At 38.8% G+C, this 18,267-nt stretch overlaps 1 protein-coding gene across 2 annotated transcripts in view; it reads left to right on the plus strand.

Moving 5' to 3' along the window:
• Positions 1-18,267, plus strand: part of MTFR1 (mitochondrial fission regulator 1) — a 63,750-nt gene that overhangs the window by 43,338 nt on the left and 2,145 nt on the right. For both annotated transcript variants that reach the window (XM_043601158.1, XM_043601159.1), the window contains 3 exons: positions 14,879-15,111; positions 16,795-17,047; positions 17,818-17,986. In XM_043601158.1, coding sequence (XP_043457093.1) covers positions 14,879-15,111; positions 16,795-17,047; positions 17,818-17,986 — 655 coding nt within the window. The remainder of the gene's footprint in view (positions 1-14,878; positions 15,112-16,794; positions 17,048-17,817; positions 17,987-18,267) is intronic.

The following is an 18,267-nucleotide window of genomic DNA, read 5'->3' on the forward strand; positions in this document are numbered from 1 at the left end:
GTGGAGAGTTACTTTCTTTTTGAGTTCAGATTGCAAGTTAGGTTAAGACAAATGAAGAAAAACCCAGAATGTTAGCTTATTGAGAGAAACAATAATCTATTTTCATTGCTTTTGGCAAATCTTAAGCAAGGTCTGAATTAAGAAAGCATTATTTGAAAAAAATCATAAAGATGGTAAATGGGTGTTTCCATAGCTTTTTTTTTTTTTTGTCTGAAATCCTTGTTGGTTAAAGACAGAAACTACTTCATTTCTACAAAGGAATGCTATGAACTTTTAAGACATGTGCTATCACATTTTTTGTGAACTATCAAAGTCAAAAAGGACATTATCATGAAAGAAAAATAAAGACAACCAAAGAACTTTAAGGGCATTTAGCTACTTTGCTGTTCTCTATTAGTGTTTTTATATGCTCAGTGATATAAAGGAAGCAGAAGCACAGAGCCTGGGGTGAAACAAAACAAGAGGCACATTATAGTAAGAAGGTAAAGATCCCACTGTCATCGAGAACCTTACATTGCTTAATTTCAATTTAAGGGGTCACTTAAATGCATGGCATTATGGAAAATAAATGATATGTTATGGTTCATCTGAACTTGTCAGTTGGCCCCAAGCTGCAATAATCACCTTCTCAATGTCAGATCATTTACTCCTCAAAGAATCCTGAAATAGCCATTCTCTCCCCATGAATTTTCCCAGGAATTGGCAGCAATCCAGGATTGTTCTTTCTGTCCTTGTGCTGCTCCTTTCAGTGTTCCCTATCCAGTGAGTTTGACAGCATGTATCTGAAAGCTTTGATATTTTTCTGATTCTTCATTTGTTTTCGTGACATATCTGTATGTCCCTGTCTTATAATGGAAGAAATCCTCATTGACTTGCATTATGGCTTGAATTTGGGCCATTTTGCATGATTTCTTTCATTATCTCAGTGTTATTGGAGGAGACTCTGTGTGGAGGAGAATATTGGTAGATCCTGTTCGATTTCTCGATGTTGTTGGGACATGTTTTTTAAAAAAATTTTATAGTTCTGTTTTACATTTAAGTCTGTGATCCTTTGTCTAGTTTTGGTGTCAAGGTAATACTAGCTTCATAAAATGAATTGGACAGTGCCTCTCTTCTGTGTTCTGAAGAGATTATATAGAACTGATGTTAATTGTTTTATAAATATTTTATAGTTTTCTCCAGTGAAACCATCTGGGCTTGGAGATTTCTTTTTGTTGTGTCTTAAAATTGTGAATTCAATTTCTTTAATAAAGTTATAGGACTTTTATCAGTTTCATGTTGGGTGAGATGTAGTAGTTTGTGCTTCTCACGGAATTGGTCCATTTCATCTAAGTGGTCAAATTTATGTGTGTAGCATTGTTTGTAGTATTTGTAGTAGTTTATAAGGCTGTAGTGATACCCGTTTCATTTCCTAATATTAGTAATTTGTGTCTTCTTTTAAGACTTGTCAATTTTACTAATCTTTTCAAAGAACCAATACTCTTTTCATTGATTTTTCTGTTTTCAATTTTTCTGTTTGATTGGTTTCTCCTCCTATTATTTTCTTCTATTTGCTTTGAGCTCATTTTGCTCATATTTTTCTAAGCTTTTAAAGTAGGAGCTTACATTATTAATTTTAGACTTTTACTTTTTTTCTAATATGATACTCCTCCCCTCTTGCCTGCAGTTTGTCTTTCCATGATTTCATTTACCTACAGTCAATTGTAGTAAGAAGCAAATGATCCTCCTTCTGACATATCGTCAGAAGGTCAGTACTAACTCTTACAGTGCCTACATCATTCACCTCACTTCATCTCATCATGTAGGTATTTTGTCACAAGGATGAGTATGGTACAGTAAGACATTTTGAGAGAGATCACATTCACATAACTTTTATTACAGTGGATTGTTAGAATTGTTCTATTTTATTGTTAATCTCTTGCTGTGCTTAATTTATAACTTAAACTTTATTGTCAATATGTAGGTGTAAGCAGGAACACAGTATATATAGTGTTCAGTATTATCCAAAGTTTCAGGCATCCACTGGAGGTCTTGGCACGTATTCCTCCATGGATAAGGGGAGACTACTGTTTTTGTTTGTTTGCTTATTTGAAAGGGAGATTACTGTAAAACCATTTTTAGTGCTATAAATTGCCCTCTCAACACTGCTTTAGCTGTACCATACATGTTTCAATGTATTGTATTTTTTAAAAATCCAGCTCACTATATTTTTTTATTTCCCTTGAGATATCTTCTTTGATCTATGGATTATTTAGAAGTTTGTTCAGTTTCCAAATATTTGGAAATTTTGCTGTTATCTTTGCATTATTGAGTTCTAGTTTGATTCTGTTATGGTCAGAGAACAGATGTTATATATGCTTCTTTTAAACTTGTTGAGTGGGGCGCCTGGGTGGCTCAGTCGGTTAAGCGTCCGACTTCAGCTCAGGTCATGATCTCGTGGTCCGTGAGTTCAAGCCCCGCATCGGGCTCTGTGCTGACAGCTCAGAGCCTGGAGCCTGTTTCAGATTCTGTGTCTCCCTCTCTCTGACCCTCCCCCGTTCATGCTCTGTCTCTCTCTGTCTCAAAAATAAATGTTAAAAAAAAAAATTTAAACTTGTTATTTTAATGGTCCTTGATATGGACCATTTTGATTTATTTTCTGTGGTTATTTGAAAAAAAGGTGTATCCTATAAATGTCGAAGAGGTTCCATTGTTGAATTTTTCTCCATCCTTTCTGATTGTCTATTCTAACAGTTGTTCAAAAGGGGGTGTTGAGATCTCCAGCTATATTTGTGGATTTGTGTATTTCTCTTTCTATTTGGTGCATACACATTTAGAATTGCTATGTCTGTTTTAACCCACTCTGCCAATTGGTCTTTTACTTGGTGCATATAAAGCATTTACATTTATGTAGTTATTGTAGAGTTCAAATCTACTCTTTTTTCCCCTCTGTTCTCTGTTTTCTTTTTTCTGCTTTACCGTGGATGACTTAAACATTTTTTTTGGATTTCCTTTTTGATTTATCTGTGTTTTTGAGTGTCTTTCTTTGTGAAGTTCTTTTGGTGGTTGACCTAGGTATTACATTATATATACATAGCTTACCACATTCTACTGGTGTTGTCATTTTACCAGTTGAACTTCTTTATGTCCCAATACTCTCCCTGTTTATAATTTTCTTAAAAACCTTCTTTACAGACATTTGGAATCACATCAGTATGATATTCCCTTCAAACATAATTTAGAAACAGGATGAGAGAATAAGTCTGTTTACCCACATTTTTGCTGTGTTTTTCTTTCTGCTTGATGCAGTTTCTCTTTTTATTGCTTTCTTTCCATTTGGAGAACTCCTTCAGCTATTATTTCAGTATAGGTGTGCTTGCTATAAGTTTTTTGTTTTTTGTTTTATTTGAGAATTCTTGATTTCCCCAGTTTTGAGGGAAATATATATATTTGCTAGACATGAGGTTATGAGTTCATAGTTTTTATTTTTTTATTTTATTTTATTTTTTAAAGTTTATTTACTTATTTTGAGAGAGAGTGAAAATCCGAAGCAGTCTCCACACTGACAGCATGGAGCCAACGTGGGGCCCCAACTCATGAACCGTGAGATCACAAACTGAGCCAAAACCAAGAGTCAGACACTTAACCGACTAAGCTACCCAGGCCCCCCGTTAGTTCTATTCTTTTAACACTCGAACAGTGTGCCATTTCTTCAAGCCTCCATGGTTTCAGATGAGAAATCCTCTGTCATTCAATGAGTTTTCCCCTATAGGTAGGGTATCCTTTGTCTGTAGCTACTTTAAAAATTTCTTCTTTGCCTTTGGTTTTCAGAAGTCTGAGCCAGGTGTTTCTTGGCTTGGATTTCTTTGGGTTTATCCTGTTTGGAGTTCACTCAGTTTCTTTGAATCTTCAGGTTTATGTCTTTGTTATTATTTCTATAAATATTTTAAGTAACTTGTCTGCCATTATTTCTTTAAGTACTTTTCAGTGTGGCCCTCTTTCTCCTCTCCTTCTAGGACCCTGATAGCACAAGTATGAGATCTTTTATAGTCATACAGGTTATTGAGACTGTTGATTTTTTTTTTCCTAGTCTGTTTGCTTTTTGTTTTTCAGATTGAATAATTTCTGTTGTTCTGTCTCCAAAGACAGAACATTCTCCATTCTTGGTTTGATCCTATGTACTGTGTTTTTCAGTTATTTTACTTTCTAGTTCTAAAATTTTCATTTGGGATTCTCCTTTATATTTTCTGTTTCTTTGCTGAGACTATTTTTTTCATTTGTTTCAAGAGTGCTGGTAATTGTTCCCTGAAGCCTTCTGACCATAGCCTCTTTAAAATATGTCAGATAATTTTTAACATCTCTGTCTTCTCAGAGCTGGCATCTATTGTCTTTGTGCATTCAGTTCATCTTCTTTCAGGTTCTTGGTATGAGGAGGGATTTTTGACTAAAACTTAGATATTTTTGGTATAGAAGACTCTGGATCTAAACCTTTTCTTTTAGATGTTTTCCACTAATAGCACTCTGGCAGGAGAAGAGTGGGTGCCACCTTTTTCTGCCAGGTGGGAGCAGAAATCCAGGTTTCTCATTCAGCCTCCGTTCACTCCTCAGGGTACTGATGTGAGCTCCAGCTTCCCACAAGGCCTCTTGTGACATTATCCCAGCAGGTAGGTGTGAGTGCCTCATCACTGCTGGATGGGGTGTAATTTGAGGCTCCCCACATTGTCCCCACTATACCACAAGGAGTGAGGTACCCTTGTTAAGTCCCTTCTCCCTGCTTTCTTTGACAGCATCCTGCAGAGTGTGAGGCATCTCTTTATAGCCTAATGAGGATGGGAGTTAGTCTTTGCTGCATGGTGTAAGTGGGGCCACAGTGCTTTCTGTGGTATTTGGCTGGAGTAGAGTAGTTATTTTACATAAGTTCTCTATCTTGGGAACCTACCCTTTTCTTGGTCCTTTTTGGCTGGGAGAGCTGACTTTTGTTGGGGCTTTTCCCCCCCGCCCTGCATTCGTTGACATTTCTGAGTTTTACCCATTAACTCCAGCAACCAGTCTGAGATATATGAAGCAAAAGAAAAACAGGAAACTCACTCCTATGTCGTTCTTTTGGATCCCAAAGTTGTAGCCATTCTGTCTCGTCCCCACCTTTCAGAGTCCTATTTGTTTTATGTATGTCTAGGGTTTTTAGTTTTAGTTAAGAGGAAGAGTAGGGAAAACTAGTCTGTCCCATCTTCCTGGAAAGAGAAGCCTCTAAAGGACTTTTAATACAAATGCCATGTTTGCAGAGGATATGACATGAGGTAGTTATAAGGGGGATTGTCATGATACTAAATGAATTGACATAATGGATCTGAATAATGGATTTGGTTTGCATTGTTGAAAATAATTGCCTAAAGGGTCTGTGAAAGAGTGTCTGGAAGTACTTTAGGTAAAGATAATCTGAATTGAACAAAGTGAAAGGAAACGGGAAACCCAGTTGAATTTGAGTGGTGCTCTAGAAGGAGGAAGTTGATAGGCAGTGAAGTGCCCCCATAGTTTCAGGGTTAATGATATGCACCACATGATTAGAAAAATTTGGCAGACTTTCTTTTGTAGTATGGTGCCATATTGCTCTTTACGTTGATTTTGACAAATTATAGATGTGCGTAAATGTAGATGGTTGGGAAGGGTATTCTCAGTGTTATTTTCCTATGGCCAGTATCCGGATAAACAGGCCGATGCATCTAAATCTCATTATCTTCCCAGCTCATCATACAAGGGAGTTTTGAGAAAGCCCTCTCATTTTCACATACCAGATACAGTGTATTGTCAGACTGATGAAATATTACCATGTATTTTAAAGAGGGCAGAGTAGAAGAATGAGAGTTGATGCAATTTTGCTTTATTTTGAATTACTGAATACTAGTACCCTCACCTGGCAGTTTGAGGTTTTTTTGTTTTTTAATCTGTCATCCTTTTTTTTTTTTTTTTTAAAGTTTGTTTGTTTTTGAGAGAGAGAGAGCATGAGCAGGGGAGGGGCAGAGAGAGATAGGGAGATGTGGAATCCCAAGCAGGCTCCAGGCTCTGGGATCTGGGCTGTTAGCACAGAGCCCGACGGTGGGCTCAAACTCATGAACAGTGAGATCATGAGCTGAGCTGAAGTTGGACGCTTAACCGACTGAGCCACCCAAGTACCCCTTGATCTGTCACTTTGATAGTAATTGCATTTTTATGGGAATTTTTTGCAGTGTAGACTTACAACTTAAAACTATAACTTCTGGGGTGTCTGGTTGGCTCAGTCTGTAGAGCATGTGACTCTTGGTCTCGGGGTTGTGAGTTAGAGCCCCACATTGGGCACAGAGATGCCTTAATAAAAATAATTTGAAAAATGATAACTTGAATCTTTTTTTAAGATTTTATTTATTTTTAATTTTTTTAAGTATTTATTTTTAAGAGAAAGATAGAGACAGTGCTGACAGGGCAGAGCCTAATGCAAGACTCGAACTCATGAACCATGAGATCGTCACCTGAGTCGAAACCAAGAGCCAGACACTTAACTAACTGAGCCACACAGGTGCCCTATTAAGATTTTATTTTAAATTTTTATTATTTTTTGAAAGAGAGCGTGTGCGTGTGAGTGGGGGAGGTGCTGGAGGGAGCTAGAATCTCAAGAAGGCTCCATGACTCCGGGCTCAGTCCGACAACCATGATGACCATTACCTGAGCCAAAATCAAGAGTCAGACGCTTAACTGACTGAGCCATCCAGTTGCTCCTAATTGTATCTTATTCTTAATTCTGAGTGCCCCATACCTATCAAAATAAGTATGTATTAAATACAAATTTATAGGTTCATAGGACTTTGAAAGTATTTCAGGTAGCCCTTTTTCTTAGACCAGAATGTCTGTAATCTAATGACTAAGATGAATGTGTTTATAAAAAATCTATGATCTAAGGATACCTAAGTAAGACTGAGGTTGACTAAATTCATCCAGTTTAATTTTTCAAAGTTGAATATAACTGTATAATGGAATGTTCTATTTAGGGAGTGTTGGGGAGGAACCCTGACTTCTTAGAGGACAGTGAGTGAGTAATAAGATTCCAAAGGAGAATCAACACACAACACTTTGGCTTGTCACAGCTCCACAGATGTGAGGGTCGACCAGGAAGCTCAGTGGATTAGAGCAAGACCATTTCCTACTCATGGCGCAGAAAGCAGGTGTTATTCATTCCCATTTTATTTATTTATTTTTTAAATTTTTTAATGTTTATTTATTTTTGAGATAGGGAGAGACAGAGCATGAATGGGGGAGGGTCAGAGAGAGAGGGAGACACAGAATCTGAAACAGGCTCCAGGCTCTGAGCAGGACGCGGGGCTCGACGCGGGGCTTGAACTCCCGGACTGCGAGATCATGACCTGAGCTGAAGTCGGACGCTTAACTGACTGAGCCACCCAGGCGCCCCGACGCGGGGCTCGAACTCCCGGACTGCGAGATCATGACCTGAGCCGAAGTCGGACGCTTAACCGACTGAGCCACCCAGGCGCCCCTATTCATTCCCATTTTAATCATAATACACTTTTTTTAGTATTTATTTTTGAGAGAGAGGGAGAGCACACGTGCATGCAAGAGCATGGGGGAGGGCCAGAGAGGGCGACATAGAATCCAAAGTAGGCTCCAGGCTCAGAGTTGTCAGCACAGAGCCCAGTGCAGCTCTTGAACCCGCAGCATGAGATCATGACCTGAGCTGAAGTTGGACGCTTAACTGATGGAGCCACCCAGACCGCCCCTATTATCATTTTAATCTTAATTATTTGACACTAGACATTAACCCAATAATGTATATCAATAAAACAGTGTAGTCCGTACTGCATAAATACATGGATATGATGTCATTCTCATTAAATCTGACTTTTAGGAAGATCCAGCTTTTAAAATGACAAAACAAGAACCAAGCTTAGAACAGCTAATGAAATGAATCCTACCGGTCTTCTGGGTCTGTAGCCTTACAAAAGTCCCACCTTACTCCCCACTATAAATCCTTCCATGGATTACTTCCTTGTATCAAAGTAATTTCCTGAGTCCAGTTGTCTTTATCCAACTACTTGCTCACTTTGAAAACACTTAGGTTTTGGGGCGCCTGAGTGGCTCAGTTGGTTGAGATCTGACTTTGGTTCAGGTCGTGATCTCACACTTGTGAGTTCGAGCCCCGCGTTGTACTCTGTGCTGACAGCTCAGAGCCTGGAGCCTGCTTTGGATTCTGTGTCTCCCTCTCTCTCTGCCCTCTCCCTCTCGCACTTTGTCTCCCTCCCTCTCTCTCTCTCTCTCTCTCTCTCTCTCACTTTGTCTTCCTCTCTGTCTCTCTCTCAAAATAAATAAACATAAAAAATTAAAAAAAAAAAAAAGACTTAGGTTTCTACCCAACTTCGTGTTTTCAGGGAACTAAATTGCCGCCTTTTTCCCTCTCTGGATCCTATTGACAATAGAGTATATTTAAAAAAGTTGTTTTTAATGTTTATTTTTGAGAGAGACAGAGCGCAAGTGGGGGAGGGGCAAAAAGAGAGAGAGACACAGAATCAAGAGCAGGCTCCAGGCCCTGGGCTGACAGCACAGAGCCCACATGGGGCTCGAGCCCACAAACTGTGAGATCATGACTTGAACTGAAGTTGGACACTTAACTGACTGAGCCAGGTGCTCCAACAATAGAGTGTATTTTTAAACCTTTCTAGGCTATTTTCTAAACTCAAATGGTGAGGGAGAGTTAGTAAAAATCATCTTGGGAATACCATCTTTCATACAGCATTGAGCTAATTTAAAATGTTCTCAAATTTTGAGCTTTTACTGTGTGATCAGGAGAAAAAGGACCTCAGAGGTGCATTATATTTAATTTAGAATTTTCTTTGAAATGGTCAGTGGAGCTTAAAAAGCCCTTCATATTCATCTAAGTTGTACTCCAAAAGTGGCTGCCCTTGATAATATCATTGGGATAAGAAAAAGAGAGAGAAAATTCTTGTGCATTGCCACTCTGAACAGGAGCCTGTTCCTTTTTGCCATAAGGCATTTTGGAGCCCACATCAAACGAAAACGGTAGAAATCTGACCTGTAAAAGTTGGGATGCAGAAAATGGTTTTTAAGAGACAATCCTGATTTGTCTGTCTTTTGCTTTTGGGGCATCGATATTTGATGCTTCTTTTGTTTTTGTTTCTTGAAAGTATCTCAGAATTATACATACAGATTTTATAAGGGATTATTTCTCTTTGGATTCATTCTGCCTCTACATTCTAGCTCTTAATAGCCCTCTGAATAAGGCAAAACATAGTGGTTCTGAGAATGATTTGTTGAATGTCTTATAGAACATGTCTGTGGGAGGGGCACCTGGGTGGCTCAGTCGGTTAAGTGTCCGACTTCAGCTCAGGTCATGATCTCACAGCTTGTGGGTTCAAGCCCCGTGTCAGGCTCTGTGCTGATGGCTCAGAACCTGGAGCCTGCTTTGGATTCTGTGTCTCCCTCTATCTCTGCCCCTTCCCTGCTTATGCTCTCTCTCTCTCAAAAATAAACAAACATTAAAAAAAAATTTTAAAAGAACATGTCTGTGGGAAAAGGCTGTAATTTTAAAGGAAGGGACATGTCTGAGAATTTCATAAAATGTAAATCTTTTCCACACACAAGAATATTACAGAGAACTTTTTGTTTTTGTTTTTGATTCTTAAGTTCCTATAAATGTCCAATCTTTCTGTGTCTTTGAGAAGACATGATGACTTCAGGATTACTTTCCTTTTTCAGCTTCTAAAAATCCACATTTAAACTTCCACATTTCCTATAATTACTTTGTTTGAACTTTGTGAATACTGTTAACAGTATTTCACATAAGGAAATGCAGAATCTATATCATCAAATTTATAAAAATAGAACAGACATAAAATACAGATTATCTGACACTGTTATTTTTAAATCATTTTGCTAAAGGCCTAGACTTTTTTTCTCTTATTCTGGCACACTGATTTTCAAGATTAATAGTAATGAGGGCTTTGTCCTTAATTTTCAGTAGATGGAAAATCAAAATGGAAAAATTCATCTCTAGGAGTTATGGGTAGATGTAATAATAACTTCTTTTTTTTAACGTTGTGGTTGCTGTTCAACATTCATTCTCTCTTACAATTTATTTTGGCAGGAAGATATTTTAAAGAGGGTAAGCTGTTCAAAAGTGACTTGTAGTTGATAAATTGATCTCTTAGTCCAAATTGCCATATTATCTTGTTCTAATTTTGGATATTGAAGAGTAAATGTTCATGGGATTTGAACTTTGGCTTACTTGAATAACATTTTAAGACAAACTTAGAATAATACTTGTGGATCCTGAGATGTATGAGAGAATTTGAGGTGGGAATATATTCTCTCTCTTTTTTATCTGCCAAGATTTTTTTTTTTTAAATATAATTTAATGTCAAATTAGCTAACATACAATGTGTAAAGTGTGCTCTTGGTTTTTGGGGTAGATTCCCGTGGAGGAATACATTCTCTACTAAAGTGACCTAGCCTGGCTGGCTCAGTCAGAAGAGCATGTGACTCTTATTCTCAGGGTCATGAATTTGAGCCCCAGGATGGGTGTAGAGATTACTTAAATAAAACTTTAAAAGAAAAAAAAATTCAAAGACACTAGTTCTTCTCTTTTTTTTTTTAATGTTTATTTTTGAGAGAGAGAGAGAGAGAGAGAGCGAGCGAGCACACAAGCAGGGGGAAGGGCAGAGAGAGAATCTGAAGCAGGCTCCAAACTCAGTGCAGAGCCTGACATGGGGCTCAATCTTAACGAACTATGAGGTCATGACCTGAGCCAAAACCATGAGTCTGATGCTTAACCAGGTGAACCACCTTGGCACCCCACCACTAGTTCTTGAATAACAGTATTATAATGTCTTGTTTTTATTAGCACTGAATATTCTGGTATCCAAAATTTTACTTTATTTGCTGTTATTGTATCAACTTCCTGAAATGTTTGCACTCGTACATAATAGGAAAACAAACCATTGTCCTTACTTCCACCCCCAGATATGAACATACTCATTCTTTTAGGTTCATTTTATTAAAGCAAAGCTGAACTTTGATAGAAAATGGAAGATATGGGGATAGAGATGAGTCCACAGGCTCTGTGTTTCTTCTCCTCTCTTCTCAATTCCACTCCAGTTGTCACCCGTTAGATGCCCCTCCCTTGATGCCCATCCCATGGCAGTGGCTTTCTTCCTGTCCTGAGACACTGTGCTTCTGGTCACTCTCTTCCTTTAAACTCAGTCTTTTACTACTACTCTTCGATCTTTCTATACTCTTGTTCTGAACAAGTGTGATACTCGACTTCTACACTTAAGATTTCTTTTATTTAAAAAAAAAATTTTTTTTAAGCATTTATTTATTTTTGAGAGAGCCAGACAGAAAGCAAATGGGGGAGGGGCAGAGAGAGAGGGAGACACAGAATCCGAAGCAGGCTCCAGGCTCTGAGCTGTCAGCACAGAGCCAGACGTGGGCTCAAACCCATGAACCCTGAGATCATGACCTGAGCCAAAGTCAGATGCTTAACTGACTGGGCCACCCAAGTGCCCCTACATTTGAGATTTCTGTATTTTGTCCAAATCTCTTCCAAGGACTAGAATTCTGTCAGTACCACTCTCTTACCTATCAGCAGTTTCCCTAGTTCTTTCAAGGAGTAGTTTTTTAAAAATTCATTATCGTGTTCTTTTTTTTATTAAAAACATAAAAAGTTATCAGGAACATAGTTGAGGAAACATATTAAGTTAAATAAGAATCCTGGACATTATACTGGTATTAAATATAATTCCTCCATGTAAATGTTCCCCCAAAAAACTTCATTCACTGGATTAATTTCTGTCTACTTGAAACTCTATTTATTGTATGGAGCTGTTTAACAAAATTATTTGACCTACCTTATGAAAGATAAGCAGAAATCAGAATTTAGCCTGTGGTATCAACAGAAAGCCACAGTGATTTTTAAAAATTTTAATGTCTTGGGGTGCCTGGGTGGCGCAGTCGGTTGGGCGTCCGACTTCAGCCAGGTCACGATCTCGCGGTCCGTGAGTTCGAGCCCCGCGTCGGGCTCTGGGCTGATGGCTCAGAGCCTGGAGCCTGTTTCCGATTCTGTGTTTCCCTCTCTCTCTGCCCCTTCCCCGTTCATGCTCTGTCTCTCTCTGTCCCAAAAATAAATAAAAAACGTTGAAAAAATAAAATAAAAATTTTAATGTCTTAATAAAATTACTTTCTTTATTCCAGGTGATTAGAGCACATGCATCTAATCTGTAACTTCTGTAACATATAATCTTTGAAAGAGCATATTAATCTGTTTAATCAGAACATAGTGTTCCTGAGAGAAGGTTTTACTATTGTTTAACCTTCATGTACTTTTTAAAAAATTTCATCACCTATTTCTTTCCAGTGTGGCAGTAAGAAAGGGAGTGGTAATTGAAGCTTTGTAAGCCACACATTTTCTCTAGCTCATAGATACTCCAAATTAAATAAAATTAATAAAGTTAATATTATTAAAGTTTCTTGCTATCTAAGCTAAGGTGAGGTAACAACTGGGACCTTTATTCTCCAAATATTTTTCTTTAGTAATATTACAGGTAGGGGAGCCTGGGTGGTTCAGTTGGATAAGCGTCCGACTCTTGATTTCGGCTCTGGTCATGTCGTCACGGTTCATGGCTTTGAGCCTGCATCCGGCTCCGCACTGACAGTGTGGAGCCTGCTTGGGATTCTGTCTCCCTCTCTCTCTTTCCTTCTCTCTCTCTCTCTCTCTCTCTCTCTCTCTCTCTCTCTCAAAATAAACATTTAAAAAACAAAAAACAGTGTCAGTTCTAGACAATTAAAAAAAAAATAATATTACAGGTAAATAATTTATAAGCATTCTCTATATATAGTAAATTTAATTAACAGAGTATGAGCAAAGTTATATAGGAAGAAAAACATCAGAATTCAGTGAATACCAAAAGGTAAAGGTCCAAGAATTCCTTCATTTATGTTTTTTTTTAGTTTGTTTCTTTATTTTGAGATAGAGTGAGTGAATATAAGTGGGGGAGGGGCAGAGAGAGAGAGAATCCCATTTAAGCAGGCTCCATGCTGTCAGCACAGAGCCTTGATTTCGGCTCAGGTCACAAATGGTGGTGAGATCATGACCTGAGCTGAAATCCAGTCAGACACTTAACTGACTGAGCCACCCAGGCACCCCAAGAATTCCTTCATTTAGAACATAAGGTAGAATGAAGAATTGTAACAGCTCTCCAGCAAAAATAAAATACCAATGTCCAGGGGCGCCTGGGTGGCGCAGTCGGTTAAGCGTCCGACTTCAGCCAGGTCACGATCTCGCGGTCCGTGAGTTCGAGCCCCGCGTCAGGCTCTGGGCTGATGGCTCAGAGACTGGAGCCTGCTTCCAATTCTGTGTCTCCCTCTCTCTCTGCCCCTACCCCGCTCATGCTGTCTCTCTCTGTCTTAAAAATAAATAAACGTTGAAAAAAAAAATAAAAAAAAAATACCAATGTCCAGTTAAAATAGAAGATAAAATGGAGTTTAATGATGGTTCTATAACAGGATTAGGTTCGACTACATTTAACAGAGATGCCCCCCAAAATGGTGACTTCTAGAGGATGGAGGTTTATTTCTCTCAAATCAAACACATCCATAGTAGATAGTCTGAAGCTGACAGTGGCTCCACAGTGTCCACAGGGACCCAGCCAGGCTCCCTGCCGTCATTAGAATCGACTTCTGCATTCAGGTTAGCTTTTGGTTGTCTGTGACTCTCAAGTCCAGCCATCACCTTGTACTCAAGGCTCAGGAGGAGCGAGTGGGTGGAGCTACAGATGAAAGGACTTTCTCCTGGAGTCCTCTCCTTGTAAACAGCTTTCCTACGTGGCTTATCAACATCTGCCGACATCTTGTTCACCAGAACTCAGACATGACCGCGTGAAACTGTGAGGGAAACTGGGATACGCTCATTAACTTGATTGTAGTAATTACTTCCAAGTGTGTACGTAAGTCATCATGCTGCACACCTTAAATAAATACAGTTGTCAATTTTAGCTAATGAAGTTGGAAGGAAAAAGGGCTTAGAGCCCTGGAAAATCTAATTGTAGGAAATAGCTAAGTATATAAATTGACAATTGAAAAGACATCTGAATTTTATTCTTAGCCTCAAAAGACTTAACATTTGAAACTATGGAGAAATGCATATTAAAAACCTTTACACCCAAGTGAAAATGAGGATGTGTGTATAGTTACTGCATGGGTTCAGTTGATTCTACTCCCTCCTTTTCGGTTTCTGCTGCTGTATTTGGCCCATATTGTTACACGGTGTCTTGCGATTTGTATTGTCATACACGGAAAACAATAACAGTGAAATGCAGAAGCCAAAACCCTGGTGAAAGGCTAATGTATTACTGGTTTGATTTTGTTGTCAAATATAACCAGTAATTAGTTTGCCATTTTTAAAAATAAAGTTTATTTACTTTTGAGAAATAATGAGAGTGCACATGAGCGAGCGGGGGAGGGGCAGAGAAGAAGAGAGAAAATCCCAAGCAGGCGCCATGCTCAGTGAGCTTAATCACCTGAACCACCACTTTTTAAAGAGCATTAAGTTTTTTTTTTACCTTAGTTCAAAACAAAACATGAAGTAGAAAAAACGGAATCTGTGATGCCTCCTGATAGTGTGGGCTTATGCATATTATATAGAGGTTAAGAATGATGGCAGTAAGAAACCTGGCTTGGTATGTATCTACATCAGGTTGACAAGTACTTTGCTGTTTTGAAACTTACAGGAGGGGATTTATGTAAAGTCAGTCTGAAAAGTATTTCTCAGATACTGTGTGCAGTGATGATTTTTTTGTATTTCCTTGCAAAACCTGTGACAGCCGACCTTCTGTCTTTCTTGCAGGACAGAGGTCAGATCAAGGCAGCCCCTTCAGGATGGCCTGCCTTTCTTTGAGAAGCCACCAAGCAGGGAGCTTTCCTTACCAAACCTGTCTCCAGAAGAGCCTCAACTGAAGACAGCACTGGCAAATGAGGAAGCACTACAGAAGATCTGTGCCCTTGAAAATGAACTTGCTGCTCTCAGAGCTCAGATTGCCAAAATTGTGACCCTGCAAGAACAGCAAAATCTCATTGCAGGTCTGTAAATCCTACCTTTGTTTTAACCATTGAGCTGGAAATTAGGAGAATGCCACTAATTTTAAAATCTATTAGCAAAGAACAGCCGTGGGGTTGTTAGAAAACCAAAGGTCAGTCCTCTCCGTAGTCCAGTACAGGACCCAGTCAGGTTTAAGTGTTTTTTATTGAACAATTTTGATGCTATCAGAAAGGGTGAGTTTGGAAAATACTGAATTTCATACAGTTGAACTAGTGCTCATGTGAATGCACTGGGAAACTTTGTGATAATGGCACCAATTTTATCAGCCATGAAGTAATCTCAAAATGGTGCTGACAGGGTTGAGTGCTGCTTTCTTACCTGCATGTCCTGAGGCAAGTTCTTGGCCTAACTCCCTTCCTGCTCTAAAATGGGGTAATAGTATTTATATCTTAGAGTAATTATGGGAGTAAAAGTGGAGATTCTATAAAATGCCTTTAGCACAAAGTAGCTTCTTAATAGTCACTTCTCTTCTCTTGCCCAGAGTAGAAACTCAATACAGGTCCTGTGACTCTTGGTCTAATACTGTTTGCTTTTATTCGTGTGCCTTGTTACTTTGGAGAAGAAACCATAGCCTTGAAATCCTAGCCCATTAACCTGTTGGCAAGTAGTAGTTGTTTTTCCTAGCGTTCTTCCTGAGTCCTGGCTAGACTCCATATTAGCCAACTCTGAAGGTTAAAAGATAAGGACAGTTTTTCTGCCTCTGAGCCACTTGTGCTCCCGGAGTTTAATGTAATCCGGCACGGAAACCTCATCCAACCTGGGTACAGCCAAGATAGGCCAAGATGGACAGAGGACGAATGCACTTGGCACTGAGTGCTTGAGAAGTAATTTGTTAATTAAATGAAATTTGCACGTAACTTTAAAAACCAGAAGTCCTGCCTTTTCTTTTAACTTTTATTTTTTCCTTTCAGCTTTTAAATTGCATTTCTCTTTTGCTTTACCTCCCTCTTCTGGCAGACTTGGAAAACTGCTGTAAATAGTGAGATAATTTGGAGATTTATGTTAGATGCTCTATTTATAGTCAAAATTCCTTTTGCATTGAGCCCCCATAATCAGTATAGGTCAGCCAATGAACAACTGTTGTAGTATGCAGAAAGATGAATTCTTAGGGCCTTATTTTGTAACCACTTTAACTCTTAGTTACTTAATGTTTTGGAAATTAAGTACAATGCCGCCTTTTCTCTTTCAGAAATTTGCTGAATAATACATGTAAAACTTTTAATGCTTAATAAGTCCTTTATGTAAATATTCTTAAGGTGAACCACAAATCTATTGGGTTTTTCAAATAGTTACTATAGTCCTGAACTGTCAGACCGTCTGTATTGAAGGTGTGTAGGTAGGACACACTGTTTCATATTTCGTTTAAAAGTTAAAAGTAGTTACAAACTGTGCAACGGTCAGACTGCAACATTTGATATCACAAAAACACCCCCTGTTAAGTTAAATGGAACTTTTCCATTTGGAGAGTTTGGGATTAGATGTGGGTATTTAAGATTCTAACCAAGTAACTGAAACTTCCTTTACTTACATAATGGAGTTTTTTTTTTTTTTTTAAGCATATTGATTTCAGGTATACAAAAGTCCTTAACATAATTTTGCTGTTAAAGGTTATTTTATTTGCCTGTTACCATCAAGATTCAATTGATTTTTCCTTATTTCTGTAGGTGATTTAGATTCGACCACATCCGTTACTGCGGCCCCACCCTCTGTCCCACCACCTCCCCCGCCCCCACCGCCCCTCCCCACACCAGGGCTCCACCAAAGTGTATCTGCTATTGACCTGATAAAAGAACGAAGAGAGAAAAAAGCCTGTGCTGGAAAGACTCAGGTTAAGAGCGGGCCAAAGAAACCTGATATGCCAAATATGCTAGAGATCCTTAAAGATATGAACAGTGTAAAACTTCGGTCAGTAAAAAGGTGAGGATACATTTACCTTATTTCATACTTCCCTTACTTTTTTATGTCTTGTAAAATGAAGTACTAGACTTTTTGGGAATTTTGTTTTATTTTTATTATTTTTTTAATGTTTATTTTTGCGAGAGCGCCAGCAGGGGAGGGACAGAGAAAGAGGGAGACACAGAATCCGAAGCAGGCTCCAGGATCTGAGCTGTCAGCACAGAGCCCAACACAGGGCTCAAACTCACAACAGGGAGGTCATGGCCTGAGCCGAAGTCGGATGCTTAACCGACTGAGCCACCCAGGCGCCCGAGAACTTTGTTTTATAACCTGATTACCATGAATGGTTCCAGTTTTGGTTTAAAAAAGATGAGCCCCAGTGTCTCCTATGTAACTAAGAAGTTAACAAACATTTTCAGGTTTTTCTCCTATTGCATTTAAAGCCCTTTTATGGGAAGTCTTCATTGTTCAGTCATTCATTCAATAAGCTGTGTTGTAGACCTACTGAGGTTAATCACTAGGCTTTGGAAGAAGAATGAAACTGTAGTTGCCCTGACGGAGAGCATGATCAATGCTCCGGTGCTGAATTGAGTGGCTATTCATTGGGCATCTTTGTGTTCTTTTATTGAGCCTTACATTTAGGGTTTCTGTTTCGTGTCTCTCAGTGTTTGTCAGGAACTTTCCTCGGTATCAGTGATGCTAGAGAAGTGCATGTAAAGGCACGCGAAGTACTTCTCTGAGGGATGTCAGCATATTGAAAAGTCCTCTTGGCTTCTATTCATCTCTCTAAGGTCAGAACAGGATCTAAAGCCCAAACCTGTGGATGCTACCGACCCTGGTGCCCTCATAGCAGAGGCTCTGAAAAAGAAATTTGCCTTTCGATATCGAAGCGATAGTCAAGGTGAAGTTGAAAAAGGAATTCCAAAGTCTGAATCAGAGGCCACCTCAGAAACAGTGTTGGTGAGTATTAGGTCACACTTCTGTCTTAGCACAACATGGTAGTTGATTCCGTTGCTGAGAACCTGCATTTGGTAAGACATTGAGCTGTGGCTCTGTGAGAAGAATGTGCTACATGATTTAGCCCCTCCCCACAAGTAGATTATAGAAGAATGTAAAAAAAAGGAAGCAAAAGCCAAACCTGGTCTCGCTACTTAGCATCTCCAGTGTTAAATTCTTCATGCTGTGTTTTATTTATACGTAACCACAATGAAGCGAAATTCACTACAGTAAAATTTATATCT

The sequence above is a fragment of the Prionailurus bengalensis genome, chromosome F2, assembly GCF_016509475.1.
Source record: "Prionailurus bengalensis isolate Pbe53 chromosome F2, Fcat_Pben_1.1_paternal_pri, whole genome shotgun sequence".
NCBI lineage: Eukaryota > Metazoa > Chordata > Mammalia > Carnivora > Felidae > Prionailurus > Prionailurus bengalensis.